Source organism: Simochromis diagramma, unplaced genomic scaffold (genome assembly GCF_900408965.1).
Source record: "Simochromis diagramma unplaced genomic scaffold, fSimDia1.1 OVJJ01000751.1, whole genome shotgun sequence".
Taxonomy (NCBI): Eukaryota; Metazoa; Chordata; class Actinopteri; order Cichliformes; family Cichlidae; genus Simochromis; species Simochromis diagramma.
The window spans coordinates 29,289-47,746 of record NW_024387521.1 but is presented as its reverse complement, the minus strand read 5'-3'; the positions used below and the strand labels follow the sequence as shown (position 1 = coordinate 47,746).

At 42.3% G+C, this 18,458-nt stretch overlaps 3 protein-coding genes across 3 annotated transcripts; all 3 read left to right on the top strand.

The window, feature by feature from the left end:
• Positions 1–245: 245 nt before the first annotated feature.
• On the top strand, positions 246–5,951 carry LOC120726342 (STARD3 N-terminal-like protein). The gene is made up of 2 exons (XM_040019839.1): positions 246–737; positions 5,833–5,951. Exons 1-2 carry the CDS (start codon positions 519–521, stop codon positions 5,881–5,883), a joined length of 270 nt encoding a protein of 89 aa, XP_039875773.1. The 5' UTR covers positions 246–518; the 3' UTR covers positions 5,884–5,951.
• LOC120726340 (tripartite motif-containing protein 16-like) lies at positions 2,925–4,702 on the top strand. Its single transcript, XM_040019837.1, has one exon. It carries the CDS (start codon positions 2,925–2,927, stop codon positions 4,575–4,577), a length of 1,653 nt encoding a protein of 550 aa, XP_039875771.1. The 3' UTR covers positions 4,578–4,702.
• Positions 5,952–12,500: 6,549 nt separating the features above from the next.
• On the top strand, positions 12,501–14,285 carry LOC120726341 (tripartite motif-containing protein 16-like). The gene has a single exon (XM_040019838.1). The coding sequence runs from the start codon at positions 12,504–12,506 to the stop codon at positions 14,157–14,159; it is 1,656 nt and encodes a 551-aa protein (XP_039875772.1). The 5' UTR covers positions 12,501–12,503; the 3' UTR covers positions 14,160–14,285.
• The last annotated feature ends 4,173 nt before the right edge of the window (positions 14,286–18,458 follow it).

The window sequence follows — 18,458 nt, the reverse complement described above, 5'->3', positions numbered from 1 at the left end:
TGACTAGTGGTTTGAATGAGATTTTGGGGGTTTTGTGTTGTGCTTGTTTTTTTTTGTTTGTTTTGTGTTTTGTTTTGTTTTTAGCTCTGCTCTCAGAAACCAGAAACATAAACACTCTTAGCACTGCAAAGTCCAAAGATCTCTAAAAGCTTTGTATTATGAACAAATCGTTATAAAATCTAACTCAACAATGTAAATCCACAGCCTGATGGAGCTTATTTTGCTTTACTATGTTGTTCAAAAAAAAAAAGCAGACGATTGTCAGAATTTTTATTATGTCTACAAAGACTTAGATGCTTTAGAAAATCGCTGAGGTTTGCTCCCTGAGAGGAGATTGCCATTTCTTTACCTTCTTCATCTTCTTTTCTACAGATGCAGTGATGCTTTTAACCTCCACACAGTGACTCCACATCACCAACACCAGCCTCGCTTCCAGCTCCAATGATCTTCCACCTCTGACTCTTTCCTAAAATTGACCAGTAGGCGGGGCCAGCACTGCCCAGGTGGGGTGGCCAGCGATGGAAGGCCGACCTGGTGGAGGCAGCAGCAGCGGTAGCTACTCACAGATCCCTGTCAGAACAGGGATGGGGTCTGTCAACTCCCCGGCCGTTTCTGTGAGATTGGAGGCGTACGACATCGGAGAGAAGAAATGCATCTCGGATGTGAGGAGGACTTTCTGCCTCTTTGTCACCTTTGACCTCTTGTTCATCACCATGCTCTGGATCATAGAACTCAATGTAAGTCTGTCTTTGTAGTGGCTGTGACAGCAGTTTTGTTTTTTTTATTAGATATCTGTAGTAATAAAGTTTTTACAGCAATGTAAAACCACACGAGATTAAGATGTATCACCAGACAGTGAGCCTTTTTGACTGAGTCAGCCTACTCGGGAGAAATTTATTGGATGCATCTGCTGTCTTCTATGTATTTTGCTCAAGAAAAAACTAAAACTGAAGATGATTTTATTATTTCCCAGAGATTAAAGGGTTATTTAAAAGTAAAGTTAAACAAAGTCAGGAAAGATAAAACGCTAGTATTGAAGTTTTTAAAAAACTCCAAAGTAGGTGAAGCCGTTAAAAGGCCAGGCTCAGAGCCTTTGGTTTTGCTCTTTTGTGGAAAAACATTTATTGTTCTTTTACAGCATTTAGAGTTGTTTCTTTCAGCTTGTGGTGGACTTTCGGATTGACAGTATCATTCCTATCTGCTTTTACTTTTGTGCCTGATCGGTACGATTAACAGCAGTCAGCTTGACGCACAACTGAACTGAATAACAAAAATAAACACACCGTAGATTTCTGATGCACTAAATCACTTTGGAAGAAAAATGAGTTTCCTCTGCTGACTGACAGTTATTGTTTGTTGAGCTCAGTTGTATGAAAGTTCAGAGGAACTCATGAGTAGCCACCGATTTGTACACAACTGATAGCAAAGTGTGGAATATGGCATTACATGTGAACAAAGGTTTAAAGCTGGTGAAGAATGCACGTTCCTTATCTGTACAGACTTTTTCTTAACTAAACTATCAAGTGGTTTAGTTGGTATCGTGGTTTACAGTGGTTCGCCTACCAGGTGAAAGATCCCAGAAGGAGACGCTTATCCCGTTGGGTTTGGTTCAGGAAAGGCATCTACCTGCTGTGGTGACTTCTTGTGACAAGGGAGAAGTAATACCATTACTTCTTCCTGTTCACAATTTTTATCTTTGTAACAACAAATCATTGAGTAATAAAACCAGCTGCCTTTTCAGTGAGTCTCTCATCCAGTTGCAGCGCAGGCTTGCCGCTGCTAAAACTAAACAGAGCTCCAATCACATTCGCCATATTTGTCACATGACGTAGGACTCCAGTAGAGAACGTAATTTAACTCTTTCTGCACCGCTGGGTGAATGAGACGTTGACAGATCGTTTTTTTTCTTTCTATCGGGTTTGTTTTTCTTTCAAATTATTGGTGGGGACAATTCAATAATCGCTGGATATTGGTGGGGACATGTCCCTTCCGTCAATGACCAATCTACGCCCTTGGACTGAAGAGTCATTTAGCTTCTAGTTTGCTGCCAACAGTGTAGTGAAACATTCAAGCTGTACATGAAAGTTAATGGGTAATTATGATGATCTTTACCAAAAAGATTTTAAATGAAAGAATAAATTAAAGGGACATGAAAACTGATTCTTATGTCTACTGTGTATCTTCAGTGTGAATGTTGAGTTATATTTGAGTGTCTGCATTTAAAGCAAATATTAATGTATTGTTTCGAAATCCATGGTGGTACACAGGAAACATTACTAAAGAATGTAGAATTAGAACACTATCTGTATTTGTTTTTTAAATAGTTTTACATATATTTTACTATTTAAAAAAATAATCAAGAAATCAAGCTTGCTGCCTGTCTTGTACAGTAATTTCATTTGAACATAGGTTTGATTTAGTGGAGTCAGTTGTTCCCATGCATCATTCTGTAAGTGTGAGAATGAACTAAGATTAGAAAATGTCAAAATATAAAGTGTCATTTATTTTTATTCATCACAGCATCCTAAACTTTGCTGAACTTTTTGAAATATAAAATGAACTCACTGAGTGTTGACTGTCAAATTTCAAACATCCAAGTAAAGTTAAACTATTAAACTTTAACTGGCTCAGACTTGTTACTGCATGCTGTAACCAAACATACCACACCCTGTATCAACTGATTGGCTCTTGGTCGCTCTGTAAGAATATTTCTTTAGTGCCTCCCTTCACAGATGTGTCTGTATCAGGATGGGTCTAAACAACATGGTGTAAATGCAGTTGCTGGTGAGCCTCATTTCCTGTAGGAGGTGAACAAGAGCAGAGATCTGTTTCCCTTCAGAGCACAGAGGTTGTTTCTGTTCAGAGGAAGTGAAACTGTCTGACAGTCACTGAGAGACGGTGAAACGGCACAGCACATGAATCAAATGGACCAAACAAAATTCTGCTGTTCAGTCTGTTTGGATCTACTGAAGGATCCGGTGACTATTCCCTGTGGACACAGCTACTGCATGAACTGTATTAAAAGCTTCTGGGATGAAGAGGAAAAGAAGAAAATCTACAGCTGCCCTCAGTGCCGGAGGACTTTCACAGCGAGGCCTGTCCTGGAGAAAAACACCATGTTAGCAGATTTAGTGGAGGAGCTGAAGAAGATTGGACTCCAAGCTGCTCCTGCTGATCACTGCTATGCTGGACCTGAAGATGTGGCCTGTGATGTCTGCACTGGAAGAAAAATGAAAGCATTCAAGTCCTGTTTATTCTGTCTGGCATCTTACTGTGAGAAACACCTTCGGACTCATTATGATTCACCTACATTCAAGAAACACAAGCTGGTGGAGCCCTCCAAGAAGCTCCAGGAGAAGATCTGCTCTCGTCATGATGAGGTGATGAAGATGTTCTGCCGTACTGATCAGCAGAGTATCTGTTATCTCTGCTCTGTGGATGAACATAAAGGCCACGACACAGTCTCAGCTGCAGCAGAAAGGACTGAGAGGCAGAGAGAGCTGGAGGTGAGTCGACAAAACATCCAGCAGAGAATCCAGGACAGAGAGAAAGATGTGAAGCTGCTTCAACAGGAGGTGGAGGCCATCAATCAGTCTGCTGATCAAACAGTGGAGCACAGTGAGAAGATCTTCACTGAGCTGATCCATCTCATCCAGAAAAGAAGCTCTGATGTGAAGCAGCAGATCAGATCCCAGCAGGAAACTGAAGTGAGTCGAGTCAAAGAGCTTCAGGAGAAGCTGGAGCAGGAGATCACTGAGCTGAAGAGGAAAGATGCTGAGCTGAAGCAGCTCTCACACACAGAGGATCACATCCAGTTTCTACACAACTACCCCTCACTGTCAGCACTCAGTGAGTCTACAGACTCATCCAGCATCAATATCCGTCCTCTGAGCTACTTTGAGGATGTGACAGCAGCTGTGTCAGAGGTCAGAGATAAACTACAGGACATTCTGAGAGAGGAATGGACAAACATCTCACTGACAGTCACTGAAGTGGATGTTTTACTGTCACAACCAGAGCCAAAGACCAGAGCTGGATTCTTAAAATATTCATGTGAAATCACACTGGATCCAAACACAGCAAACAAACTGCTGTTATTATCAGAGGGGAACAGAAAAGCAACATTTATGAATCAACAACAGTCTTATTCTGATCATCCAGACAGATTCAGTCAATGGTGGCAGGTCCTGAGTAGAGAGAGTCTGACTGGACGTTTCTACTGGGAGGTGGAGTGGAGAGGGAGAGGAGGTTATGTAGCAGTCGCATACAAGAATATCAGCAGAACAGGGAGTGAATGTGGATTTGGACATAATGACAAATCTTGGTCATTAGATTGTAACAACAACAGTTTTACATTTCGGTACAACAACATTAAAACTCGTGTCTCAGGTCCTCGTTCCTCCAGAGTAGGAGTGTACCTGGATCACAGAGCAGGTATTTTGTCCTTCTACAGCGTCTCTGAAACCATGACTCTCCTCCACAGAGTCCAGACCACATTCACTCAGCCGCTCTATGCTGGACTAACATTTTACTACACTGCATTTGGAGCCACAGCTGAGTTGATTAAGCTCAAATAGACTGAAGTCTTTCATATTGTGTGTTTAAATCTGTGTTTTAGTTTCATTTTATTTTCTCTCCATCATTTCTGCACAGAGATCAGCTGTCAGTCAAACATTATGGGTGGTACCTCCACATCTTCTAGTTGTTCTCTTGATGTTTCTGAGTTTTTAAAGGAGATCTTTCCTGTGACTGTTTATGGAGGCTATCACTGCTCATCATCATTTTGATTTACTAAAATATTTCTCCACATGAAAATGTAAACTTCTCTATCCTCTAAATGTTTCTGGAATATTTGTCTTGAAAAATGTCGACATTTCTCTTCATGAGTATGGCAGACCATGTGTGTGTGTTTGTGTTTGTGTTTGTCAAAATCATCAAACAAATGAGGAAAAACTGATTTTAATGAATGAATTCATATATTGTGTTGATGTTTTATTGTGTGAATAAACTGGAAGGTTTGACTATAAATCAAACTTTGAACAAAGTCTTTTCTTCTGTCTTCATTCCAGGATCTCACTCAAATCTGATGCAGAAAATATGAAACTAATCTGAGAGAATAACTGAAGCAGTTTTCCTCCTGAAGCATCACAAAGTTCAGAGTTCATGTTTAGAGCAGAAGATTCAGCAGTCGCTCTGTGACCTTTCAACTTTCTTCACTAAAACAGCTTCATTACAGAGAAACAAGTCACATTTTCTTCATGTTCTTAAGTCCTTTCAGATGTTTGTAATGGTCCTTGAATGCAGCATCAGTGTTACAGGTTGTGACTCCTGTGAACAAACTGACACAGTGTGATATTACACATATTTAAATCTGTCTTTATTGATGATGTTGAAGCTGCTGAAGGCTCAGTGAAGTTTTGTCTTCCTGCAGGTTAACAAGTGAAATCTGAAAGTGATGCACAACACAAGAGGGCGCCTTCATCCTGCTAACAGGGATGTAGAGGAGGTTAAAGCACCTCAGCTCAGTTTGTCCACATGTTTTACATTCTGCCATGTTTTTAGGCTGAATAAAGCCTTTATCATAAAGTGCATTGTTTCACAGATCATTTTGTGTTATAAAAATGATAAGAATTAAGAATTATTATAATATTAATATAGCACCAGGTTCAGTTTCCTTTACATAAAAATGATGGTAGAATTTTCCTTTAAGGAGCAACTTTTTACTTTTTTACTTTAAGTACATTTCAATAAGGAGAGATCGTCAGAAAGAATGAAGATGATTTATTGATGAACAGAATGTACAATGGTGTTTGGTGGTCTGTCTCTCTGCAGAACGGAGCTCCAGCTGTGAAACAGATTAGAGCAGGACCCCCCAGAGCCTAGATGCTGGTGATGGAGATGAAGGTGACTTGAATGAAGCTTGAGTGATGAGAGGTGGAACTGGGCAGGAGGTGCTTTGCACAAAGGCGTCTATGAAGGGATTCACACTGATGGGCTTCATCCATCAGTGTGAATCTTCTGTTGCCTCTACTGTTGTTAACAGAAAATTCAAATCAAAGTTACTATTCTGTTAAATATGGGAAATGTTACCAACTCTGTAGAGAATAATGGTGAGATGCAGCTGCACATCGTCATCATGAGAACTGATTCCTGAACCGCTCGTCCTGCATCATCTTCAATTATCAAGCTCTGTCAGCACGATCTCCATGATTCCTGGGATGTATTCCTCATAGACCACCCTCAGGTGTTTCTGCAGTGTGTTTAGCTTCTGACTCAATATACACCACAGACCTGAATCAGACCCTTTAGGTTACACACAACAGAGCAGGTCAGTCAGGAATCTTTCTAATTACTTTTTAAATGGCAGCACTGCCACAGAGAAGCTTTTAAAAACCTGAAGAACGCTGCTGAAACTAGAGGGTTCATATATCAATAAGATTAATATTAATAAAGATTATGGCTTCATACAGCCATCACATCAAAAGACTTATTTTTGGAGACAATGCCAACCATACCTTAAATTATCTTTAATGATTCTTAATGATAACACACTTCCCTAAAACAAAGGTAATGTAAAGCATATCATCAAAGAGTAACTGCCACAGGAAAACATGACTGTCAGTGAAGACATCCATCTGTCTGCTGCTTCTACCATGGCACCATATTCAGCAGAGAAGACCACTTTGGTTTAGTCTTTCTAATTATGCGAGCTGGGACCACATCCTCACTTTAGGTTTGACAGCATTTCTAGTAGATAATGGCAGATGGCTTCAGCATGAACTGAGGCAGCGGTTTGAGGAAGGCCTCACATTATTAAACAACCCACAAACATAAAGCCCTGCTGCTGTCAAACTTCGTCATATAAACAAGTGCAGAGAACTGTGCTGAAATCTGGAGTGACAAAGCAAGGCAGGTACAATTACAAATACAGATATCAGTGTCACAGTAAAAAGCTTCATTTGAACATGAATTTAGTTGTGATGACAAGCTGAGACAAAAAGGTAATCACTTATTCCACTTCCTCACCCAAAGTGGAACCTGCTCCCATCTGGTTCCCCCTCTCCACCTGCTCTAAAACAGAATAAATGTAAAGCATCCGAATCAGCACATGAAACCTAGAGTTGACTTAATGATGCTCACAGAAAAATATGTTTACCTGACAGATGTCTGTGCAGGTTCTCAGTCATCCAGCTCATGGTAGTCTAAGGAGCTGCTTAGGTTTACCTCACATGTGAGATCATGTGCCTTGGAGAGCATTATGGACAGGAAAGTTTCAGGTCCATGAGGTGAGCATATTCTGGATGTGCAGAGATCACCTTATGCAAGTAGGACACAAACCTGCATGTGACTGCTGCCTGATGTTACCTCATCCATAAGTATTAAAGGATGGACATTGTTAGAGTTTGTATTGTTGATTGTCATTTATGCTTACAAATATTTAACCATGGATGCTTAGAGGTGTATAATTAATTGTGTAGTGATAAGTTGGGTGATCTTTAACAGGCTACAGAGGCTTGGTGTGTATTCCACACTAGAATGCACACCTACATCCTGGGAGCATGGGAAAGTTCGTACCTTGTTTAATTGTTTTATGGTAGGATTAACGTAGTTACGTTTGTTCTAGTCTAAGTGCTTTTTGTGTATAAATGAACTGCTGGACTTCCTCACGGTGTTATCTAGGATGAGGGGGGGTCTACCCTCTTCCTGACCAAGGATGTTTGCTTGTGTGCTTTTATGACCCTTTGATCAGCAGTACCCACACACACACACACACACACACACACACACACATCCAACACACACACACACACACATCCACCACACACGCACATCCACCACATACACCAACACACACACAGGCAAGGTACTCTTTGTTTGTATGTAGACGTCATATGTTAATGAACCTATGCATATTCATGTAACCTCAATAAAAGGGCAGTGGTACGGGAGAACGGACGAGAGCAACTGGGGTCAAGCGAAGGAACGGCGCCTGTCCGGTTCTCTCCCGTGCACGAGTAACATGAAGAACTTTGCCTACTTGTGTCTTGCTTTGCAGTGTAATTATATTGCCTTCAACGTTCCAGCGGATGGGTTCAAGCTACAAACCTATCAGACATAAACTTCCTGTCAGAAATGACTGAAGGTCCTGTGGGAAGTTTTCATCAATAAGTACAGTATATGTATAGCAGTGGAACAGAAGCTGCTGTGGTCTTCTTGTCCTGAGACATGAATGTTTGTAAACAACTTTATTTTTTTGAATGCGTTCATATTTAGACAGTGTGCATTTGTAGGCTGAAGCTGTAATGGTGAACCTGAGGTGATGGTCAACAGAAAGTAAATATATATAAATATGAAAACATGCTAAAGTAATGTCTTTACCCCGTGCAGCGTGTGGACGCTGTGCACACAATTACCTCATTCACTGTAGTAAACATGCACCGCTACCTCACGTGACTGACTCTGTCTCCATGGTTACATCGGATATTATTAGCTATCTAAACAGCTTCCAAAGATAGCCTACTGCCATAGCTCTCTGCAGCTGTAACACTTTCACGCTTTGCAAACGATTTCACGTTTTTGATAGTTATGAAGACAGAATATGTTTTTAAGGTCATGCTAGGCGGTTGCTATGGTGGTTGCTGTGGACTAGGGTGGACCGCGCGTCCGATTCCTGTTATTAGCTGTCCGCCGTAGGAAGGCTGCATTCCATTTAGAAGTAGCGACAGTCTGCCGTAACTCGAACTCAACCCCCGCTTTGTTCTTTAGGAAAATGCATTTATTTTAAAGCCGTTCATGACACGCACTCACATAAAACACTTTGCCTCACCATGACAATGCAACTTTACTAAAAACTTTAAAGTATCTGATATAAAATAGAAAATGAAGCAACCAGAGGTTTAATGATGAAGACTCTGGGTTCTGTAGTTCACGTTTTACAGTCCTGAATGACTCTTTGCACATTCATATAATTTATTGAAGTGGAGTTTAGAATGCACTTTACATTTAGACTGTTGCTGTTTAATATTTATATGTATACTTACTGCATATTAATCATTTTAACCATATTTAACTCCTGCATATGTGTTTAAAAAAAGGCTTTGATTTTGATTTCCATGCCGCCCTAGGAAATTTTCTCTAGATCTGCCCCTGGACCTGTCCTGGACCAGCAACACCAAATCAGTGACAAAAAGAGCTCAGCAGCGACTGCATTTCAAGAGACGACTGAAGAAGGTGCACATCCCCAAACCCATCTTTAACACCTACTACAGAGGTAACATGCAGAGCATCCTAACCTGCTGCATCACAGTCTGGTATGGAAGCTGCCACGCGTCCGACCGCAGAGCCCTCCAGAAGATTGTGTGGACCGCTGAGCGCGTTATTGACAGCTCTCTATCTAGTCTACAGGATATTTACACCTCACGGTGCATTGGGAAAGCCACTAGCATCATGGCTGACCTGCATCACCCTTCCAACCAACTGTTTACCACCCTTCCATCCAGAAGACGACACTGCGTCATCAGGAGCAGGTTGGCAAGATTGTGCAATAGCATTTTCCTCCCAAAGCAGTCCGGCTCCTGAACACCATGCTGCCCTCTCCTCACTGAGCTCTCTCCTCCACACGCTTCTTGGACTACATAACACTCTCCTCTAACTCCCAATTCTTGCACTATGCTGTATTTCACTGCTTGACTCTGTGTATTATATATTTATTCTGTGTACTATTGTATTTATTTACTCTCATTCTCATTGTTTTCTATTCTTATTCTCTCTGTATTCAAGTACAATACTGTTGTACTTACTATTAGTTTATCTTATTTCTGTGTAGTTGTATGTATGTACAGTGGGGCAAAAAAGTATTTAGTCAGCCACCGATTGTGCAAGTTCCCCCACCTAAAATGATGACAGAGGTCAGTAATTTGCACCAGAGGTACACTTCACCTGTGAGAGACAGAATGTGAAAAAAAAAATCCATGAATTCACATAGTAGGCTTTGTAAAGAATTTATTCGTAAATTAGGGTGGAAAATAAGTATTTGGTCACCTCGAACAAGGAAAATCTCTGGCTCTCACAGACCTGTAACGTCTTCTGTAAGAAGCTTTTCTGTCCCCCACTCGTTACCTGTATGAATGGCACCTGTTTGAACTCATCATCTGTATAAAAGACACCTGTCCACAGCCTCAAACAGTCAGACTCCAAACGCCGCCATGGCCAAGACCAAAGAGCTTTCGAAGGACACCAGGAAAAGTATTGTAGACCTGCACCAGACTGGGAAGAGTGAATCTACAATAGGCAAGCAGCTTGGTGTGAAAAAAAATCAACTGTGGGAGCAATCATCAGAAAATGGAAGACATACAAGACCACTGATAATCTCCCTCGATCTGGGGCTCCACGCAAGATCTCATCCCGTGGGGTCAAAATGATCATGAGAACGGTGAGCAAAGATCCCAGAACCACACGGGGGGGACCTGGTGAATGACCTGCAGAGAGCTGGGACCAAAGTAACAAAGGTCACCATCAGTAACACACTACAACGGCAGGGAATCAAATCCCACAGTGCCAGACGTGTTCCGCTGCTGAAGCCAGTGCATGTCCAGGCCCGTCTGAAGTTTGCCAGAGAGCACATGGATGATACAGCAGAGGATTGGGAGAATGTCATGTGGTCAGATGAAACCAAAGTAGAACTTTTTGGTATAAACTCAACTCGTCGTGTTTGGAGGAAGAAGAATACTGAGTTGCATCCCAAGAACACCATACCTACTGTGAAGCATGGGGGTGGAAACATCATGCTATGGGGCTGTTTTTCTGCCAAGGGGACAGGACGACTGATCCGTGTTAAGGACAGAATGAATGGGGCCATGTATCGTGAGATTTTGAGCCAAAACCTCCTTCCATCAGTGAGAACTTTGAAGATGAAACGAGGCTGGGTCTTCCAACATGACAATGATCCAAAACACACCGCCCGGGCAACAAAGGAGTGGCTCCGTAAGAAGCATTTGAAAGTCCTGGAGTGGCCTAGCCAGTCTCCAGACCTCAACCCCATAGAAAATCTGTGGCGGGAGCTGAAAGTCCGTGTTGCTCGGCGACAGCCCCAAAACATCACTGCTCTCGAGAAGATCTGCATGGAGGAATGGGCCAAAATACCAGCTACTGTGTGTGCAAACCTGGTAAAGACCTATAGTAAACGTTTGACCTCTGTTATTGCCAACAAAGGTTATGTTACAAAGTACTGAGTTGTATTTTTGTTATTGACCAACTACTTATTTTCCACCCTGATTTACGAATAAATTCTTTACAAATCCTACCATGTGGATTCATGGATTTTTTTTTCACATTCTGTCTCTCACAGTTGAAGTGTACCTCTGGTGCAAATTACTGACCTCTGTCATCATTTTAGGTGGGGGAACTTGCACAATCGGTGGCTGACTAAATACTTTTTTGCCCCACTGTATTTATGTGACGTGTTTCTAATGTACTGACAATGTAACTTATTTTTTTATGGTTTCACTTCTTACAAAAACAATGGTTTTGATATAAAACAAACACAGTCTCTCATGTGGTTTAGGTTAACTGCCACACACACACACACACACACACACACACACACACCCTATTCCACATTAGCCACTAAGCTAGCATTAGCATCAACTGCAGCTTTAACTCACAATTTTCCAAATAAACAACATTTTTCTATTTATAAGGAGTACAGTAAACATTTATTTTAATGCATATTTACTAACCTGTGGTAAAGAATAGAAAAGACACGAACGTTAAACTAGAGTTAGCTTCACAACAGGAAGGATTATTCTTCCTCTGTGCCCCAAAACACTGCTCGATACCACCAGTGCGCTGTGTGCCCTCTAGTGTTCGCATGTGTAATAGCATTACCTCAAACTGCTATAATTCAACAAGAATGTTTAAATGACAGGTTAACAAATACAAACATAATGAAAAATCTCTTGAAGGTGACTGTTTTTCTCTGATTATTTTCAATAATGTATTTTGAAAGAAGCTATTTTAAACTCTTTACATGTTCATCTGGCGAAAGAAAAATGATTTTCTTATAACTAAAATAGATCGAGAAGTACGCTTTCATTAACTCATCTATATAAAGCATTTTGTTGAGGGTACAGCAGCCGTGGTAGTTTATCATGAAACAACAACTGTAATCTCCATATATTTCAACTATTTCCTGGAAAATAAAAGTGAACTTTAACCTCAAAATAAGTAGTTTTATCGGAGGCTCTAATACTTTGTAATAAACAGACCACACCCTCGCTCTTGTCACTGCCAGGATATTTCTTTAGTGCCTCCCTTCACAGATGTGTCTGTATCAGGATGGGTCTAAACAACATGGTGTAAATGCAGTTGCTGGTGAGCCTCATTTCCTGTAGGAGGTGAACAAGAGCAGAGATCTGTTTCCCTTCAGAGCACAGAGGTTGTTTCTGTTCAGAGGAAGTGAAACTGTCTGACAGTCACTGAGAGACGGTGAAACGGCACAGCACATGAATCAAATGGATCAAACAAAATTCTGCTGTTCAGTCTGTTTGGATCTACTGAAGGATCCGGTGACTATTCCCTGTGGACACAGCTACTGCATGAACTGTATTAAAAGCTTCTGGGATGAAGAGGAAAAGAAGAAAATCTACAGCTGCCCTCAGTGCCGGAGGACTTTCACAGCGAGGCCTGTCCTGGAGAAAAACACCATGTTAGCAGATTTAGTGGAGGAGCTGAAGAAGACTGGACTCCAAGCTGCTCCTGCTGATCACTGCTATGCTGGACCTGAAGATGTGGCCTGTGATTTGTGTTCTGGCATGAAGCTAAAAGCCTTCAAATCCTGTCTGGTGTGTTTGGTCTCTTACTGTGAGAAACACATTCAGCCTCATTATGATGTGGCTCAATTAAGGAAACACAAGCTGGTGGAGCCCTCCAAGAAGCTCCAGGAGAACATCTGCTCTCGTCATGATGAGGTGATGAAGATGTTCTGCCGTACTGATCAGCAGAGTATCTGTTATCTCTGCTCTGTGGATGAACATAAAGGCCACGACACAGTCTCAGCTGCAGCAGAAAGGACTGAGAGGCAGAGAGAGCTGGAGGTGAGTCGACAAAACATCCAGCAGAGAATCCAGGACAGAGAGAAAGATGTGAAGCTGCTTCAACAGGAGGTGGAGGCCATCAATCAGTCTGCTGATCAAACAGTGGAGCACAGTGAGAAGATCTTCACTGAGCTGATCCATCTCATCCAGAAAAGAAGCTCTGATGTGAAGCAGCAGATCAGATCCCAGCAGGAAACTGAAGTGAGTCGAGTCAAAGAGCTTGAGGAGAAGCTGGAGCAGGAGATCACTGAGCTGAAGAGGAAAGATGCTGAGCTGAAGCAGCTCTCACACACAGAGGATCACATCCAGTTTCTACACAACTACCCCTCACTGTCAGCACTCAGTGAGTCTACAGACTCATCCAGCATCAATATCCGTCCTCTGAGCTACTTTGAGGATGTGACAGCAGCTGTGTCAGAGGTCAGAGATAAACTACAGGACATTCTGAGAGAGGAATGGACAAACATCTCACTGACAGTCACTGAAGTGGATGTTTTACTGTCACAACCAGAGCCAAAGACCAGAGCTGGATTCTTAAAATATTCATGTGAAATCACACTGGATCCAAACACAGCAAACAAACAGCTGTTATTATCAGAGGGGAACAGAAAAGTAACAGTTATGAATGAACAACAGTCTTATTCTGATCATCCAGACAGATTCACTGACATGTGGCAGGTCCTGAGTAGAGAGAGTCTGACTGGACGTTGTTACTGGGAGGTGGAGTGGAGAGGGATAGGAGTTGATGTAGCAGTCGCATACAAGAACATCAGCAGAACAGGGAGTGAGTGTATATTTGGACGTAATGACAAATCTTGGTCATTAAATTGTAACAACAATAGTTATACATTTTGGTACAACAACATTAAAACTCGTGTCTCAGGTCCTCGTTCCTCCAGAGTAGGAGTGTACCTGGATCACAGAGCAGGTATTTTGTCCTTCTACAGCGTCTCTGAAACCATGACTCTCCTCCACAGAGTCCAGACCACATTCACTCAGCCGCTCTATGCTGGACCCTTGCCTTATTATTATGAAGCCACAGCTGAGTTGATTAAGCTCAAATAGACTGAAGTCTTTCATATTGTGGGTTTAAATCTGTATTTTAGTTTCATTTTATTTTCTCTCCATCATTTCTGCACAGAGATCAGCTGTCAGTCAAACATTATGGGTGGTACCTCCACATCTTCTAGTTGTTCTCTTGATGTTTCTGAGTTTTTAAAGGAGATCTTTCCTGTGACTGTTTATGGAGGCTATCACTGCTCATCATCATTTTGATTTACTAAAATATTTCTCCACATGAAAATGTAAACTTCTCTATCCTCTAAATGTTTCTGGAATATTTGTATTGAAATATGTCGACATTTCTCTTTATGAGTATGGCAGACCATGTGTGTGTGTTTGTGTTTGTTTTTGTCAAAATCATCAAACAAATGAGGAAAAACTGTGATTTTAATGAATGAATTCATATATTGTGTTGATGTTTTATTGTGTGAATAAACTGGAAGGTTTGACTATAAATCAAACTTTGAACAAAGTCTTTTCTTCTGTCTTCATTCCAGGATCTCACTCAAATCTGATGCAGAAAATATGAAACTAATCTGAGAGGATAACTGAAGCAGTTTTCCTCCTGAAGCATCACAAAGTTCAGAGTTCATGTTTAGAGCAGAAGATTCAGCAGTCGCTCTGTGACCTTTCAACTTTCTTCACTAAAACAGCTTCATTACAGAGAAACAAGTCACATTTTCTTCATGTTCTTAAGTCCTTTCAAATGTTTTTAATGGTCCTTGAATGCAGCATCAGTGTCGCAGGTTTAAAAGGTCACTTTCTGTTGTGTTCAAAGATTTCCTTCAGATATGGTCTTTAATCAGTAAAGCCAGTGATACAGCAGTGTCATTAGCTGTGTTATTGGCACCAGGCTGTGTTTATGTATGTGTTTAATTCTGTCTGAGGATGTCTTCAGCATGAAATGATCATTTGCTCAGCTGCTGTGTCTCATCTCTTATCAGACATTGGTTGGAACAGAGTTTTGTTGCTGACCATCTGACAAGTGGGTGAAGAAAAGCTTCAGGCTTCATTTGGACACTACGTTGGACAGAAGTCTCCACAAAAATGACTCAGAAACACAAATATTATTAATGAAAGTCCAAATGTCAAAAAGGGGTCATACATGATCCTGAGAAATGTCCTTGAACATTTGAACATGAGTCAGAGGGTTGTCAGGTTTCTACACTGCATCGTGGCATCAAGCCTGAGATGTCTGTGGAAACAAGTATGGAGGACACAAATGCACAGACGCAGTCGAGCTGTTTACTGCTGATGAGGAAGGAAAATAGTCTGTTGGATATTAAAGCAGCATTTATTAGAGTAAGAACAGATACTTGTGTCCTTCATTTGATCCCCGTCAATTTACAGAAGACTTAAGGACCCTTTGACTTCTAACATACAGCTGCATGTTTACAATTTTATTATTGATTGATTTCTAGCAAAGCGAGACTTTACTGATTAAAGACATATAATCAGACATATTACTGTTACTTTCTGAAAAAGACTCACATAAAGCAGATTTATCACAAGCAAACATCAAGACACATCCTTCATGGCTTAAAGTTGCAGTGGGACTCTTTCGCCATCTGGTGGTTGTAACAGTTATGACAACTGTTCCTGCATATATGTCCCTCCTCAGTGTGAAGAAGACTGGACTCCAAGCTGCTCCTGCTGATCACTGCGTGTTCCTCCTGTGTCTAAAATCTATTTCCATTATGAATCAGGAAACTGTTTGCACCAATCATAAAGCCAATAAAATACGTCACACACTAAGAAATAACAAAAAGGTCTTGGGGGTGGGCACGATACACGGAATCCAAAGTACCATCAGGGTGTACACCCCACCCCTGGCGTCGTTGCCCACCTCTCAATGTTAAATACACGTAGACATTGAGGGCTAGCAGGAGGGACCATGCGCTTACCTGCTGCTCTCTGGCAGGTAGCTCCAAGCCCTCCTGAGTTTTAATTGCACCTTAGAACACACATGCATCAACACTACAATGAGCGGGTGGATGGAGGTTTGGAGTCTTCTCTCACCCCCATTCTCTGCGACCTGCTGGAGCGGGGGGGCTAGGAGGAGGAGTTGGCCGTCCGACTGCGGTCTGGAGTGTGGGGCCTCCCTGCTGCTGCGGAGTCGGGGCGGTCTGCCTCCCCCCACCGCAGGGAAAAGGGTAACACCACCTGGGTCTGGGTGCAGTTCCCCCCTCCAGGGGCAAGGGTACGTAGACCCGGTTCGTAGAGTATGCTTGGGGAGTGTGATCGTGCGTACAGCGTCTCTTTATGTCTGTCTCCACGTTGGTTGAGTGTGGAGTAAGTGCATATGAGAGCATGAGGGTCGGAATGGATGTTTGTATCTGTGTGTGCCTGTATGTCTGTGTCTATATGTCAGGTTGGGTATCAGACGCCACCTCTCTGGGGACACCTCAGGCCCTCCAAGGTATGGAGGCCTATCTCCCCCTACCACCACTTCCCCTGCCAGTGGCGGACTCCCTCAGACATCGGTGCGTTGGTGGTTCTTTGTGTCCGGGGATGGGCGTCCAGGTACACACCGGCTCACTCCTTGGCGGCCGCTTATCGGGGCCTGGAGCCTGGGGCTCGCTCGGGCCACTTCGGAGGTGGGGTGCCCCCGGCCTCTCGGCCTGGGGCTCGGTCACTCAGGCGCAGCTGGCTGCCGGTGGAGCTCACGGGCGCGTCACTGCAACTCCCCCTGGCTTCTGCTCCGCGGCTGCTGAGTGAGCCCTCATCTGGGACTCTCCTCAGCTCTTTCCGGGACAGTGGCGCGGCTGCCCCTCTGTTGGTCTTCCTTGGTCTCTTGTGTTCTGGGGGCCTCTGGATGTCTGGAGTTTTGATCTCCTCCATACCTGCTTCATGCCCTGGAGGACGGGGCAGTGGCCCCCCCACACCCTCTAGCAGATCATTACATGAAGGAACCTTTTAAAAAAAACAAGCGCGTCCATGCTCACAGGTGTACACACGGTTGATCACACCCACAAACTACACCCTTTTTGGCTCCTACCTCAAAGCACACTGTGTTCTGTTGATCTTATGTGCTGCACAATAATGTTTAATATTTAGTATTTACTGTCATATTCCCATATATCATTGTGATGTTGTTTATTCTACTACTCTTGTTCTCTTCTGCTTGTTTTCTTTTTTCTTTCTCAGCAGGTGATCCAGGTGATTGATATATGCATTTTTTTTTCTTTTTATTTTTTTTTCTGCTCATTCTGTTGGTTTTTGTCTTTTGCCCTTCTCCCCCGTCCCTCTTCTCAGCTGTTTCTCTTTCCCTCTTTCTTTCTCCCCTTCTTTCCCCCAGTCAAGTCTGTCCCGTATTCAGTAAGTGAAAATAAAATAAACAATAAAAGGTGAATCAAATGGACCATTATGGCAAGGCTGGGATGGTCAATTTGGTAAAGTAAATCCGTTGGGCATCTTTCTTTGCCTTTAGACAACAATTCTGATGGCAAAAGAGCCAAACGGGACAGGCAAAAAAAAAAAAAAAAAAAAAAAAAGAAGACTACTCGTCACTTGTTGAACTCTGCCCGGATGGCTATACTTTTATTACCCGGCCTCGGTTATCTGGTCGGGGTGGTGGGCTTGCCGTGGCTTTCCAGGACCGTTTCTCCTGCCGCTCCGTTAAAATTGGACATTTTCTTTCGTTTGAGCTGCAGCTGCTTAAAATTGGTAACAAGGATCCTTTCTACTGTGCTGTGGTGTATCATCCACCTAATAGGTTCTAATAGATCTAATAGGTTATTTTTATCAGAGCTCAGCGACTTCTTATCCGCTACTATGAAACTGTCTGCTCATAGTTGGGGACTTTAACATATACGTTGATGATGACTCCGACACATTCGCCAGAGACTTTATGAACATTATGGATTCTTTTCATTTTACTCAGCATGTGTCCGGTCCTACACACAGCAAAGGTCACACACTGGACCTTGTTTTTACTTTGGGTTTAATATTGATTTCATTTGCTCTGAGAACATTTTTATTTCTGATCATTATTGTTTTTAACTTTTCTTTTAATGAGCCTTTGTCCCCCGTCAGACGGATGGTTAGCTCTTGCATCTTAAACTCCTCCACAGCGGAGAAATTTGTGGATGCTTTTAACTTACAGCTATCTCCTCACAATGGTTTTGATTTCTCAACCAGTCTTTTTAATAATTATTGTCTTTCTATTTTAGATGAAATTTGTCCGGTTTAAGACGAGTGTTTCTGCCTCCAAATCTCCTCCTTGGCCAAATGACAGTATTCATTGTCTAAAACGTGATTGTTGTAAAGCGGAGCACAGGTGGAGGAAAACTCATCTAAATG